The sequence below is a fragment of the Pyrus communis genome, chromosome 7 (genome assembly GCF_041283825.1).
Source record: "Pyrus communis isolate YQ-2024b chromosome 7, ASM4128382v1, whole genome shotgun sequence".
In the NCBI taxonomy this organism is placed as follows: domain Eukaryota; kingdom Viridiplantae; phylum Streptophyta; class Magnoliopsida; order Rosales; family Rosaceae; genus Pyrus; species Pyrus communis.
In genome coordinates, this window is record NC_142571.1 from 24507369 (window position 1) to 24523684 (window position 16316).

General features: G+C 34.8%; 1 protein-coding gene across 1 annotated transcript; it reads left to right on the top strand.

The window, feature by feature from the left end:
• Positions 1–7001: 7001 nt before the first annotated feature.
• Positions 7002–9848, top strand: LOC137735160 (triosephosphate isomerase, cytosolic). Its single transcript, XM_068474554.2, has 9 exons — positions 7002–7148; positions 7403–7478; positions 7619–7742; positions 7957–8041; positions 8123–8255; positions 8382–8476; positions 8856–8934; positions 9338–9420; positions 9547–9848. Exons 1-9 carry the CDS (start codon positions 7110–7112, stop codon positions 9613–9615), a joined length of 783 nt encoding a protein of 260 aa, XP_068330655.1. The 5' UTR covers positions 7002–7109; the 3' UTR covers positions 9616–9848.
• The last annotated feature ends 6468 nt before the right edge of the window (positions 9849–16316 follow it).

Sequence of the window (16316 nt, forward strand, 5' to 3'; positions counted from 1 at the left end):
ATTCTCCCTTAATCCATTCCAACTCAATTCTAATTTGGACCTATAACTTTAAAAAAAATAAAAATTAAAAAAAGCCAGAAACCGGCCCAGATTTAGCCTAGAAAATGGTGTAGACCCAACCAACACAAGTTTTGAGTGCCAAACCCCCCAGGAGACGTGGGCAACGCATCAAGGTTGAGACAGGCATGGCCCCACCCACGTGGACATATCGGCCACTTGCGCCAAAGATCTAACAGCTCTTTTTAATCCAACAGCTGAGATAAACAAGTTGTTGATTGATCCAACTGCCTACATTCAAATTTATTTTTTTATTTTTATATTTATATATTTATTGAATCAAACGGCTGAAATCGAGCATAATTAAATCTAAAGGTAAAAAAAAAAAGATCTAACGACTCAAATTTAAATCCAGCGGCTAAAATAATTAAAAATATATATTTAACTCAAAATTCACCCAAAAACTCTAAATACCTATATATTTGTTCAAACATCCACACAAAACTCACTTTTCTCCTACAATTCTTCCAATTTTTATTTCTACCATTTCTTCCCATTTCCAAATTTTTCAATATGGCAAAATAGCATATTAAAGGTCGTAATTGGATCTTTGAGGAAGATGTTGCTTTATGTTTGGCATGGGTTTCTATTAGCGAAGATGGTGTCGTTGGCACGAATCAAAATAAAAAGGTTTTGTGGGGTAAAATCGTTGATAAGTTCAATGAAAACTCCAACGCCGGCCGAAGGGAAAGTGGTGGTGTTTACAACAAAGCATGCACTTTATGGAAGGGAAGCTTGGAGAGAGTCATTGTTGACATGGCTAATAGAAGGAGCACCGCAAAAGTTGTGAGTTTCTTTGTTGATATTTTATTTGTCATGTACACAATATTATTTTGCAACTAATTATTTTTTTGTATTTCTTGCATAGGGTGACAAAGCAATGACAATTTACAAGACAAGCACTACACCAAAAAAATCAATCTTTTAAGTTGCATCATGCTTGGAACGTCCTCAAGAATTGTCCAAGGTGGGGAACCGATGCAGACCAACAATGGGGAAGATTATTTCTTAGTGAAGCCCCACAGACAAATGATGTCAATGAAGGTGTCAATGAATTGACCCTAACTTCTTCTTTTGCAAGCCTCCCGGGAAGAGATAAGCAAAAGGAAGCAAAGAGAAAAGGGAAGTCCCAAGATCTGATTAGTGCACAAATTGCTACCGAATTTGCAAGATTGACCAAAAGTCGTAGCTCTCGGGAGGAAGAAGCGGTCCGAATGCGTTTGGCCATTATGCACGAAAGGGATAGGGAGCAAGTAAGGTTCAAAAGTAATTTCATGATGAATGACCTCAACAAATACACTCCAAAGAGGAATAAGTTCATACATGATAAGCAAAAGGAAATTTTGTGAAGGCATGCCACAACGAGTATATTTCAAGATGATGATTCATCTCAAGGCTATATCCCAAGTCCATCACCAAGTCAAGATAGTGGATATCATTATTAAGTTTATGTAGTTTATGAATTATCAATTGTATTAAGTTTATGTTGTTTATTAATTGTCATTTGTATTAAGTTTATGACTTATTAATTATTGTGTGTATTGAATTTATGGCTTATTAATTATTGTTTCTATTAATCTAGATGTCTTCAATAATTATTGTACTTATTGTTGCACACTTTGATGTACAATAGATGCCTTCAATAATTTTGACAACGGACTAGACAAAAGACTTGTCACAATAAGGCACTTCAATTTATTACTAGAAAACACCAAAATAGTACACTTAAAATTATTACATAAAATAACAACATTGATGAGATATTGATGATTTTGAGGAAACAAAAACACTTTGAAAGTTAAGAAGATTGGTGAATATTGTGTGATGGTTAGATATTCAACATATGCTTATATAGAGGATGATTGAAGGTTTGCATTTCATGCATGTAGGTTTGCGTTTCATGCGTTTCATGTGTTTTGTATGTATTTGGTATTGTTTCATATGTGTCATGTGTTTCACATGTTTAGTGTGTTATACATCTCTATCATGTGTTTTGTATGTGTTTCATATGTTTTATGTGTGCCTTGTGTGTTTCATGTATTTTGTGCTTATACATCTCTATTATGATTTTTATATTCTTCCATAGTGTTTCATGAGTTTCATGTATCGATTTAGTGATTTTTCAATATTTATCGGAATTTAAATATGTTTAGGTTAAAATGTTCATAAACTTAATTTAGGATAGTCAGCATAATTTTTTTTTAAAGTTAATTTAAAATTTAAAAAAAAAAAAAAAAAAGCCTAAATTGTGACAGCCCGTCCCAGATTATTCATCCTGTAGGTGTGAAATGACAATTTTGCCCCTAGTGGTTATGTTTTGTTGTGTGGTTGTTTTGGGGTTTTGGTTGTCTGCATTTGGACCACACACACACCCACACTCTCATCCTCATCTCATTCCCTGTCCCATGTCTCTCTCTCTCATTCTCTTTTACGTTTTTCATACGGACAAGAACCAAGGCACTCAAAAACGTTACGGATCGACGTAGAGAACTATACCTTTGTGTTCGTGAGGTTCATACAAGTTCAACCATATGCATTTCAGGTAGGAAATTCTTCGATTTCACGTCGAACCAGAGAACCCCGATTTTGGTCACTGTTCATGCATACGTGAAATGTTATTTTTCAGGGAAGTTGAAGCTTATAGGAAGCTTAGTGAGGTCCTTAGGAAGCTTGGGGTGGTTCGTTGGAAGGTTTTGGACGTCGGGATCGTGAGTTGCAGGTTTGGCCGGAATATCGTGGGTTTTTCCAACGAGATTCCGTTGGTTTTAGGGCTCCAAAGTGGTAAGGTTTTGTTCTACTTGTTGTAAGCTTCATTTTGGTACCAATTTCGTGGAATTTGGTTGAGAAATGAAGAAGATATGAAGTTTTGAAATTTTTCCCAGATTCCGGCAACGCAGACGGCGGCGTTGACGACAGCGGCTCCGACGAGACTCACCAGAGAAAACATGGGAATATTCCATTAAGTTAACGAAATATTCTTAACGATGTCAGGTTAGTTTTAACGAAATATGCTTATTGTTGGACAGAATATTCCCTAATGCCGTTAGGGATTCCATCTGCGTGCCAGGCACGTGCTTGCGCGTGGGCGGCACGTGCTTGCGCGTGGGCGGCACGTGGGGGCGCATGAGACGTCGAAAAATTATTTTTAAAATATAGGGATATTCGTGAGGTTAAGTAGATCACGTTGGTGTATTCATACATCCCATTTGAGCATTGTATGATAAGTTATTACCTAGTTTTGGTTATGTGCTTTAAATTAACGTTTTTATAGTTGTTTCGCATATAGGTGAGACCTATCCCGAGGACGAGCGCAGTCACTTGAGGCAAAGGGGTTACGACTCTTCTACATACCAGTGACTAGGCTTTTGGTTTTATGTATATACCTATATACTGTGGTTTTTCCCAGAAAATGAAATGGAATGTTTATATGTTTTAAATGCCATGCATTGCGTTTGCCTATTTATTTATGCATTAGTGGTTGCATATATGTATGTTTGGTGTTGCGGATGCACAGGTAAGTGCCAGGTAAGTTATGGTTTATGTTTGTGATTAGTAATGATGTATGATGCCTAGATAGCTCATAACATGCACCCCCGGTGTTAGTGCTCCCACGCAGGGTAAGACACTGTCCTTCACGTGATGTTCACCTCCCGCACCACACGCTCATCTTAGATCCAAGTTAGGTGCACAGTCCTATCGTATAGACCACTATAGGTGGTTCCGACTCGTAGGTGACCCGCGATTATTTGCCCAGTCTTCACGTGATAGTAGCACTTGAGCGTATTTATTTACATCTAGTCATGTCGTATAGACCATTTTAGGTGGTTCCGACTCATGTGTAGGTATAGTTAGTGAGTTGGAGATTTGAGCTCTAGATTCAGCCGTATAGGTCACGTTAGGTGACTTCGGTTGACATATTACTTGCATTGATTGGCATTACCTGGTTTACTTACATTTTATGTAGAGGCATTTGACATGGCATATTTCTGAGCATGTTTTCTATATATGTGTATATTCTATTTTCTGGGAAACTATACAGGTTTTACGGCGAGGGGTTAAAACTTTTTATAATGAAATGATTTTGAAAAGCTTTGTTTTTGCCCACTCACACTTTCTGTTTTGCGCCCCTCCAGGTTCTAGTTTGGATTGCTCTTTTGGTGGCTCACGAGGAATTCTCGGCATATCTGACAGATTATAATCAGTGTAGGACCCCCCTCTGGGTGTGTTTTAGTTGGTGTTTGTTCCTCTGGACTGCACTAGGTTTTCTGTGTTCTGAATATTGTTTCCACACTTACGCTCGCACATGTTTGTTAATTACTCTGTGTGTAGTTTGGTTTTTATTTGTTCGTACTTTTATTTTTATTCTTAGCTTCTGCATTGTGCACATGGTTACGTCACTCTCACGTGACGGTCAACACGCCTTGATTTTGGTCGGGGTGTATCATAAATTCATTCTTTAATAATATGGGGCTAAAATTTTAGGCTTGAAAGATTGAAACAAAAAAATTGTTTATAGGTTAAAACTTAAATTTGATGAGCTAAAAATTTTAGATTTTAAGTCAAAAGTTGGAAATGATCTTAATGAGATAATATTAAATTTTGTTTACTTTCATAGTCACGTTGTATATTTTTTTGAAATGTTTGAGCTAATTCCTCATATCTCATTGCTGGTAGAGTGATAAATCGTTATTTTCCTTTAAATTGTTATTTTTTTGCTGCAAAGTTTATGTATATATGTAAATAACCAATCCAAAAGCGGCGGATGGACGATCACACTCTTTCTCATCAACGCACTGCATCGTGGGTTCATTTATTCCTCATTCTTTAAGATCGTTTGCAAATACTTTTAACATGATTAAAAGAATTTTTGTTTAAGATATTTTTTGTATTAATTCTTAGCAAAAATGTAAGTGAATTTTGGAAAAGAACTTGAAGTGTTTTTTTGCAAGAAATATAAGTTATGTGCTTCTTGCAGGAATTGCAAGAAGCAATTCAAATGCTTTTGAAATCCAAAAGTATTTTCTTTAATACAGCTAATTATTATTAAAGCACTTCCAAACAAGTCTTTTATGTAAGATATAGTTTATAATAAAACAAGGGAATTGTTATTAGCACTCCAAAAATCTCATTCTACACTCCTCGTGTATTTTTATTTCTAATTATAGAAAGTTAGGAGTGCCAAATGAGATTTTTGGAGTGCTAATAATAATTCCCTAAAACAATTGTAAATAACAAAATTTGAAGATATTAAATTAGCAGATTTCGCAGGCCCAAATCACTTTAAATCAGGCCTAACTTAAAATTTTGGATTTAGAAGAGTTAGGCCCAAGTCCTTTTGATCAAGGATGGGTGTGGAGGCCCAAATCCATTACGAAATTGCTCATTTCAGAATTAAAGATAATATTTGGTACATTTTCTTGAACAATTTCATAAACAAGTTAAAAAATATAAAAACGGGTTTAACGGGTTTCACTTAAATATGCGTAATTTTTTTTTTACTACATCGATATTTTTACATTAAGGGGAGGAGGAGTTCAGCTAAGCCACATAATGTGTGGCTTAATTTGGTATCGAATTCGCCATCCACGAGATTTGAATTTAAGACCTTTCAATTTCAAGTGAAGAGGAATACCACCAGACCGTAGTACGGAATGGTAAATATACGAAATTTTAAAATTCTATTACAACGTGGTATACTTCAACTCTTATTTTATACCTTGCATCAAAGACACAACACGCGACTTACAAAAAACAAAAACTCCGAAGTTTCAAACTCATGGCCTAGACCGTTGGACTAGGAGCTTTTACTTATATAGTCACATGCTCGGAGTCTCGGAGCTTGTGTCTTTGGCATAGGACCCTATACAATCCAACACCAAACTAATAGATATTACTTAACTCAGTCACACTTAATATATTGATAAATATATCCAACTAGGAGTATATCTCAAAGTTCACAGAGTATATCTTATTTCCAACAAAACGATTAGGAGCCGTGTTACAACAAGTGACCTTTTATTATAGTGGTGGAAAGATGTTGAACATTGCATGACAGCGTAGGTTCAAATTCTATCGATATCTAATCTAACATCAACATATGGTCAAATAAAAACAAAGGAATATAAAACACCACGCATGCATATAACACTAGTAGGCATGACACTAAAGAGTGTTAGGTGTAACTACATACGCCGCATTGCCGCAATTGGCATGCCCTAAAAGAAAACACCCCGCATGCAGATTGGCGTCAGGACAACATTAGAAATTTCATGAATTTGTGTCAACTACCAAAATCGATTTGTAAGGTAAGTGTGCCAAAGAAATCTAAAACCCCTAAAACTAAGCTATTTTTAGAGACAATTGAATTTGAAAGTTCCACCACGCTTCTATATTCAACGTTCTCGTTGGTCTACTATATTAATATTGTCTCGATGAAATTTTTTTATCTAAGCATTCAATTTTTTCCCTTATGGTATAATCGGTATGAAATTTATTATCTAACCTCTTTCATAGGGAAATAACAATTGAATTGCTAATTGTCAAATTGAGTATTAGTCTATGTCACAATTGCCATTCTTATCTTTTTAGGCTACTTAACAAAAACTAACCGTATAATATACGATAATCGAATACGATTGATTGATTATTTAGATTCTACAAAGAGAATCAGGAAATGATCATATTCCATCTGAATGTGGCACACACCGAACCCCATGGACTCAGCTCGCCTTGGCTCCACCTAATCCGATAAATACCCACCCACTTCTTGTGACACACAGGAAAGAAAACCCGTGGGCCATAACAGTCACTTTTAATACCACACTAGATAGACGAAACTACCCCTCACACTTCCCCATATGCCAGTCAATGCGCCAAAGCATATTCCAAATTCCTAGACCAAAACCGTAATTTCGCTCTTTGACGTGGGCCCGAGCAACTGGAATCCACATATACCCCCAAAAGCCGCAGTTAAATCAGACCCCAAAAATCCGAAAGGCTCAGACACACTATCCGCTGTGCGATTTCGAGATTATCGAGATTATCGAGAAAAGATGGGCAGGAAGTTCTTCGTCGGCGGCAACTGGAAATGCGTGAGTTCTGCGATTCGTTATCTCCTGTGTTCTTTTCTTTCAATCTGTTTGGTTGCTGAGAAAATCAAAGAAAGTCACGGAAAATAATCAGATTCCTAATATTTATCGTAGTCTCCATCGATCGATTTTCCGATACTTTCTCATCAGCCAAACAGATGCTTGAATTTTCAATTCCGATCTGTTTTATGCTGTGATTTCGATCGAAGCGAGTGATGATTTAGTTAATCTGAGCTGAAATTTGAATCTGTGTGTAGAACGGAACCTTCGATGAGGTGAAGAAGATCGTCAATATACTGAATGAGGGACAGGTTCCGTCGCAAGATGTTGTGGGTGAGTTGATTGCTCCGATTATTTACTTATGATTTGGATTTGATTTGTTAGCCTTTTTATGCTTTAATCAGCTCATGAGATTTAGTGATCTGTTCGGGTTATCAAAGTGTTAATCTGTTCTGTGGTTTTTATGATCGCAGAGGTTGTGGTTAGCCCACCGTATGTGTTTATTCCAGTGGTGAAGAGTTTGTTGAGGCCCGATTTCCATGTCGCGGCACAAAACTGCTGGGTCAAGAAGGGTGGTGCCTTCACTGGTGAAGTTAGGTGTGTATGTTTATGATTTACTAGCTTTCGTTTCAATGCGGCGTTGGCATCTGGTTTTAACTTGGTGAATTTTGAAAATTGAGAATGTATGTTGCTGATTGTGTGGTTTTAATGATTTAATGATGTGTTAAGATGTTGATACTTTAGATAGAAGAAAATTTGAATACAATTGGAACGTAAGCTTAAAAGTTGATTTTTTGTGTACGTTGTTCAGTGCTGAGATGCTAGTCAATCTCGAGGTTCCTTGGGTCATTCTTGGTCATTCTGAAAGAAGACTTATTTTGGGTGAATCCAATGAGGTATTCTCCACGCCTGTAATTCTAATCAGCTTGTCATTAACAATTGCGTGATAGTTTCTCATATCACACACTTCGTTTCAGTTTGTTGCGGACAAGGTTGCATATGCACTTTCTCAAGGTTTGAAGGTAATAGCTTGTGTCGGTGAGACCCTTGAGCAGCGAGAAGCTGGCACTACTGTGGAGGTTGTAGCCGCACAAACCAAGGCAATTGCAGGTGCATAATGCAAGCAGAACTCCAGTTTCTTGGCCTACTGTTTGTGTGAAGAATATTTGTTGTGTGTTGATGTGAGACTGCTTTATTTTCTTTGTGTACTCATTTAAGTGATGCTTTCTATTGCAGAGAAAGTGAAAGATTGGACCAATATCGTTTTGGCATATGAGCCTGTGTGGGCCATTGGAACTGGGAAAGTTGCATCTCCAGCTCAGGCTCAGGAAGTGAGTAATGCCTTTATCTGATATCTGGATGTGGTTTTGTTTATTAGCTTCAGTTTGAAATTGATGTTGTTTGTGTATGTTAGAGCAAGGCAAAAGTGTTATTTGTAAAAAGATGAAAATAAAATGGGCACGATGGAGGAGATTGTTTAAGCTTCTTTGTCTTTAAGGTCTGATAAAACTGAACTAAACGCTGCTTGAATGTGCAATTCTTTCTAAACTGTCAGCAACCCACTTTTTCGGCTGGGATTTCCTGGGTCATATACTGATTTTATGCATGCATTATATGCATGTATGCATATGCGCGTGTGTGCGCGCGCGTGTGTGTATATATACATATTTCTCCCTGTCTGTTTCACACAAATGTTTCTCCATACAACAGGTGCATTCTGAATTAAGGAAATGGCTTCAAGCAAACGTCAGTTCTGAAGTTGCTGCATCAACCCGGATTATTTATGGAGGTATCTTTTTACACCATTACCGCATCATTTTGTTGTTTATCTGCTTGTACGTCCCGTCCTTTTCTCTATTATAACTTTCTGCTTATAGTGCAAGAATGGATGCTTATTAATTTAAAACACAATTTACCTTGACTGACTTGGGTGAAAGATCGAAACTCGAAAGGTGCTAGAGGATAGGATTAATCTATTGTATGGATGGAGGCTATCATGTGCCAAAATCATTTTGAGTTATAAATATCTCTGTTCTCTTGCCAAGAATTCTTTTATGTCTTGTGTTTGAAATTTGAATTAAGGAGTCCACTCAGTTTTCATGTCTAGTGTTTGTACATATGGGAAAGATAAGTGAACTTATCTTTCTCTGTTCACTTTCACAACAATTGGCTGAATCGAATAATTTTTTCAGGGTCTGTGAACGGTGCAAACAGCAAAGAACTCGCAGGTCAGCCTGATATCGACGGATTTTTGGTTGGTGGAGCTTCTCTAAAGGTAATGATCGTAGGTTATGCATACTTATTGCGTTCACCCAGTTTCGTTAGTCAAAAAAAGTTTGCTTATCCCTAGTCAAAAAAAGTTTGCTTATCCTCGGATTCTTACATTTGTGTCTCTCTCCAGCCTGAGTTTATTGACATCATCAAGTCTGCGGAGGTGAAGAAGAGTGCCACTTTTCCATCTCTTATCTGAAGAGTTGGACCTGGTGTCACTTTTACATCTCTTATCTGTGAGGTAGCGAATATTTTCCGTTCAATTTTACGCCTACTTTTTTGAGGAAATAATTATGCGTCTTTGTTTTTTGGTTCAGCACCTGGATATGGGTTTCTCTGTATTAATAAATGTTCTCAAGTGTTATTGCTTTTTTCGCTCTCGAGATCCAAATTTTCGAGTTTATTTGATGAAAGAAAAATGAAATTATTGAAGCTTGAGTAATTGCGGTAACACCTCATATAGAAGTGATGATTTCCGGACGCTCATTTTCTTCTATTCACAATAAAGAGAAGGAGGTATTCATCAATTCCCCCCTGAACTTGTGACCATTAGCCAATTTCCCCCCTCAACTTTAATTTTGGCCAATTTCCCCCCTCAACTCTCATAATTAGTCAATTTCCCTCCTTAACTTTTATAATTAGTCAATTTGCACCCTACTGTTAATTTTTTAATTTGATCATAATTAAACAAGTGTGTGTAAGAAACTAAATAAGATGTATGTTAATCATGTTCCTATATATTTATCCTATTACAAATAGATTAAAATTTAGAATTTTTGAATTTATCATAGATAGTATTATTAGTCATGATAAATCAGTATGGAGTAATTTGATTTGATTTTTGACTATACAAAATTGATAATGAAAATGATTGATGTGTAAATTTTTTGTATGTGAATACAATTTTCTTTATAAAAGTGAAAGCTAAGTTCAAGTAAATTGCGGAGAATCGAGCCTTAGTGAAAAAATGGCTAGTCTATTCATAATTTTCGACTCCTTATTCAGAATAACCCATTTTATTGAAATAGGTCTGATCCATGAGTTTAGGATTATTATTTCTTTTTGTTATTATTTCTTCTTCTACATGCTTTAAACCCGATTCATAACTTTTTCTTATAATCAACCCACATCACATACTAATTGTATTATGTTTTTGTACATTTTACCCTATATTATGCAGGTGAGTTTATGTTAATTTTAGTACTTTGTTGGAAGTTATTAGAAAGATTGAAAATTAAGAAAAGAATAGATGGAAAATTAAAATAAATAAATAAATAATTAACAGTAGGGTGCAAATTGACTAATTTTGAGAGTTGACGGGGGAAATTGGCCAAAATTAAAGTTAAGGGGGAAAATTGGCCAATGGTCACAAGTTCAGGAGGGAAATTGATGAATACCTCTAAAAAGAAGTATGCAAAAGGAGAGTGAGCGGCGGAAATTATTTCACTCAAATTATATAACGCACCAAGTATGAGTGGGCTAAAAAATAGCACCACCAACGAACAGGGAGTGAGTAAAGCTTTCATGATTCCATGCTTATGGCCATAAGGCTTAGGCTACATATCGATCATGTTGGATTGTTGATTGGCTCGTGGCCGATAACAGTTTAACACGTGTTGAAATAACTCATTAAAAATGCAAACATGAACTTTTGCTTATACGTTTCAAACTGTAATTGGCGGTTAAGTAAGAATGATAGCTTCCACTATAACGTTTTGCCTTTGCAGTCACGTCCTTGAATTACTTCATATTTTAGTGATCCTCATAGTATTTTCGTATCATTTCGTGTATCTTTGCTTTAGTTTAGTAATATCATTTGTGTTGCGAGTCCGAAAAGGTCACCTTCCATGAGAGGATTTTATCCCGTGTGGTGCCCCCAAATAGATTATGATTCTCTCTCCTCCTAAAGGGATGGGCAGCGGTTATGGCTGGCGGGTAACTGTGGTTATTTACTTATAACTGTTTATGTTCATATCCGTATAACCGTTTACCCGTTGGGTAATTGCAACTGTTTATATTCGTAAGAGTATAAGCACGTCGAATCGACACTAGACTATATAGACACAAATATTCAAAGGTGATGTATGTCTCGATGGTAAATATGGTTCAGCCGTCAGAATGCCGAACTTTGAAACTCACTTGTGAGTATCCAATCATAAAATCACTCGGCGTTCAATACGCCGAATGTCGTAACTCGTAACACCTTATTTCCCCGTGAAGGCTAATAAGATGACTTCTGCCAATAAGGATTCGGAAACCCTTCTCGACCGAGACTTGGATAGGTAACCAGTCGGCCTCGACGCAGTGTTGTTTATCCAAACTGAAGATGCTTCGGGAACGGCTGATTCTACGGCAACAATGCTGTTTATCCAAACTGAAGATGTCACTGGTTGCCTTCACAGTGCTGTTTATCCAAACTGAATGTGTGTTGACGGAAAAAGAAAATGAAAAATCTCAAGTTGCTTGAGAGGCTTGCGTAGGGCAGTTGTGTGTTGAATTCAAGAAGGCTTGATTGTTGCATGATGTCTTGTATTTATAGCACCAAATCCTCCTTAAGATCGAGTCAAGATCCTATCTGGATTGGAACTTCTTGTTCCTTTCTAACTCCACTTCGACCAATTCTACTCCTATTAGGACTTTGAACTTACCCTTTTTTGAGGCCATATTCATTGCTAGTCAAGAATCCAAATTAAACTAGGACCCCTTATATTAGGACTTCTTTGACCTCTTTGCTCATCCAAACTATTCTTTTTTGCGACAGAACTCGACTATCCTTACTGAACGGCCCAGTATCACCAGGCAGCCCGTAGTATATTTGGAAAAGCTCTGGGCCGAACATTACCCACACTCACCCAAACCCATGTGTATTTTGCCCATCCCTACCCTCTTCTCACATTCTCTATTTTGTCTTTCTTTTTGTATAAAAAATTAATATAAGATACTAACACCATTCAAATAGAAGAGAAAAAATAAAAAATAAAAAATAAAAATAAAGGGAGAGAATCTACTCTCCCCACCCACAAAAATATCTTTATAAACCCCCCCCCCCCCCCCCCCAAAACAAAAATATCTTTATACAAATTTTGGAGTGACGTGACACGGAAACATTTGTTCTTTTTATGTCTCTTTGTTTTGACTTTTGAAACGGGCTTTCACGTGATCCAACTGCTTCCAAAGAAATTCATGCATGCATGCACGAACGTTGCAATTACAATGAAAGGGGAGTGCTAACGTAACTCGTGAGTATGTATGTCTAAATCAAATGCTCACAGTGGTTCATTGGTATTGTCGAACTAATTTATGTGTGAGGATCGAGCCTAGAATCTTAAAATAGGAAGATTCTCGATTGTATTTGAGGATATGTCTCTCTCTATGGTCACGTGATAAATGCTATCAAAAGAGTCGGTTGATGTAATTGGCGTAAACAACTCAATAAAAATGCAAAAAGAAAAAGAAAAAAGGGCGCTTTCACAAGATCCAAAGTCTTGCAAAGATATTATTCATACAATTCATGAATGTTGTGATTACAATGAAACAAAATAGGAATTGCTAGGCTCAGTCGATCATGTTTAAAAGGTGATTGTGAGTCGTTAATGCAAGTGAACATCACTATACATCGACAACTCATAGTTATGACTGATTTACACGCATTACAGAACTGAACTATGCACGGGGACTAAGCCTAGTGCATTTCTTGCAATTGGAAAGATTGTTGGCTGTGCTCAAAGATATAACTCCCTCCTTTACGATCATATGATGAATGTTATAGAGCCAAAACGGCATATCTTCGACTGTATGTAAGAATCTCGCTTACGATGGATGGATGAGGCCGGTGGTACTGGTTGTACCGCCTCTGTCCGGAAAAGCATGACAGTCGCCCGTGAGCCACATCTCTCGTGAGTTGATGTCGTTGCTCATATTCTATATGTGACCCCTATTTTGTGTGCTTATGACCTTTCCAATCATAATTTTTCAGTAAGTTTTCAACAACAAAAAAAAGATACTTTTGGATAATATTGATCAGAATCTGATTAGGGTAGTTGGGTGAGTACAAGACTAAAAAAAAAAATTATAATATTAGCATGGGGTCAAGGATTACCAAACATTAACAGACTTTAATCAATCTTTAATCACAATTATGTACATATAAAATTGAATCACAATATTTAACATGTCTTTTGCACCCTTTTGGAAAGACAAAACTTTAAGCTAAGGCCAAAGATCAAAAAACTCAAATAATCACTAATTTTCTTGCCTTTTTTTTTTCCTACGTCAAATTCATCCACTCTCATTATATAATGGTCTCAACTTTTATTTTTTCGTTACATTAGAAACGTTATAGTTACGGCCGCTGTTTATTTAGATTTCAGTTGCCAGCTTTTTATTGAAAAATATTATATTGCTGAATGGTTAATTTACTAAACATTAGGACAACCTAATAAATTGACCCCATAGAAAAATTGAAACAAATATTTGACTGTTTATTTCTAATTTTCTAATTTCCACCCACTTGTTCTGACCGTACGAAATGGGGACTTTTATATGTTTGTTCATCATTTCTTTAACTTATAGAGTGTAGACAAATTAAATCTACACAAAATTCAATTTTTTTTTAATAATTTTAATAAAAAGGTCATTTTCATGCATTTACTTTGGGTAGATTTTGTTTTAAGAATTGTTTAAGAGTCGGGGTGCCAATAGAACAATGAGATCCTCTTTGTGAGAATCCTGGAAATCCTCAAATCATGTCCATTCATCGTACATCATGCGATAAAAAATTATTTCAAATACTTTTATTTAAAATTAAATATGAATAGTATATGACAAAAATTAATCGCACAATATACAATAAACGAATACGATTTAAGAATCCTCAAGATCTTTGGAAAGAGGATTAGGATCCTCATTCCCAATAGAAGAAGCCTCGCAGCAATTAAGGTACAAATACAATATCTATTTCAAAGGAGGGCCCACTGTGACACATCGGCTGATCAGACAAGCGCACTTAAATTATTAGTTAATCAAGATAATTGCACTCAACCCTCTCAAAAGCAAGAAATTTGTATTTTCTAACCAAAAAAGCAAGACATGTAGTATTTTTAAAGAAAACTAATGAAAAAGGTTTGAAAACTTTGAGTTTTAACGATAAAGATAAAATAAAGGGTAAAGTGAATAATATCATGATTGATTTTTTAGTGTAAAAATGTGGTTTTTTGTTAAAATAAATAGTATCGGGAGCTTTTTGTTAAAATTCCTTATTTCTTATTCATTGTGTTATAATGATTAATCAGCTACAAGCGACAGCACATTTTAAGGCAAAAACCATGATGTCAACAAAGAACTCTTTCATATGAGAAATGCTAAGAATATTTTCAAAAGTGGATTTTTTATAAATTCTCTGTCACTTTATGTTTTCGGCATAATATTTTATAATGTTGGCACTAGAATTAATGTTAAACTGTGAGCTGACAAAGAATCTAATAAAAGTCTCACTTTGAGAGATTCTCTTCAAGATTTCTCATTTCGCATATATTATATAAAAAGTCATTCGTATTTATTTTAAATCATAGTCAAATGCATAAAAAAAAAACTTTTATTTTTCAACATAGAGAAGTTTTTATGCATATAGCATTGCGATTGATATTTAAGAAGAAATTATTTCTTTTATATAAAATCCAAATAATTGTCGTTAGAACATTGTGCTTGGAATTGCTTTCAAGAAACTAACGTGGGAAAGTTGAAATTTCACTTTATAATAGTAGTTTTAGTACTTTAGATATTGATATTGTATATAATAAACTCACATTTATCGCGTTATATGTGATAATATGTAAGTTAGAAATAAGGGAAACTTTGGATGCGGTCCTTAGCTATGAATATTCTTTGATTGAAATCTTGTTGGTTTTAATTTTTATTCGAGGTCCCTGAAATTAATGTGATAATTTATTTCTATGTACGTTACTATATTTTTTAAATTAAAAATGAGAAATTTTAGTTGTTTATATAAATGAGATTTTAAATTAAAAAAAATCATAATATGTGGGATTAAAAATATTAAAATATAAATATACTATTTTGTGTGTGTATATATATAAACATGGGTACATTCATCAAAATTAGCCAAAAAATTTATTGTATCAAAACATGGGTACATTCTTTAAAATCATAAAAAAGAAGAAGATATTAGGCTTAATGACATTAGTAAATTTCTTCGATTAAAATTGACATGGATGCATTTTAAAATCAAAGAAAAAAGAATGTACTCATATAAGTTTAAAAATGGATTAGAAAAAAATAGAATAGATTTTATATATTAAAAAAAAAAGGTACATTTTACATATAACAAATTGGTATATTTAAGAATGAGTACATTTTAAGATTAAATTTTTTTTACATGAATGGGTACATATAATTAGCATGGGTCCATTTAGCAAAATAATAATAAAAAAATATATGGGTACAAACACAAATAAACTTTAAAAAATATGGGCACAAAAAGAAATTAATATATAGGTACAAATTAAAACTTAAAAGAAAATTGGTACAAGTTAAAAAAGAATTACAAATTAAAACTGGGTACAAACTAAAACTAAAAATATATGATACTTAGTCATAAATATAAATATATTAATTGTAACATTTTTAACATTAAATGAATATATTTAGAAATAAAAAATATTTTATTATTGAAATAATTAATGATGTTATTAATACCCAAGGACTTTGATCAAAAATTAAAAAGGAAAATGATTTTAATCAATGGAGTAGCAAAATGAAGGATGAGAACCTAATTTCTCCTAAAAATAATATTAGAGTAATTATTAGTCAGCTGATGATCCGTCGGTCAAAATAATTCTCATGGTTAAATCATTATCATCAGCATGATTAAACCAACATTAA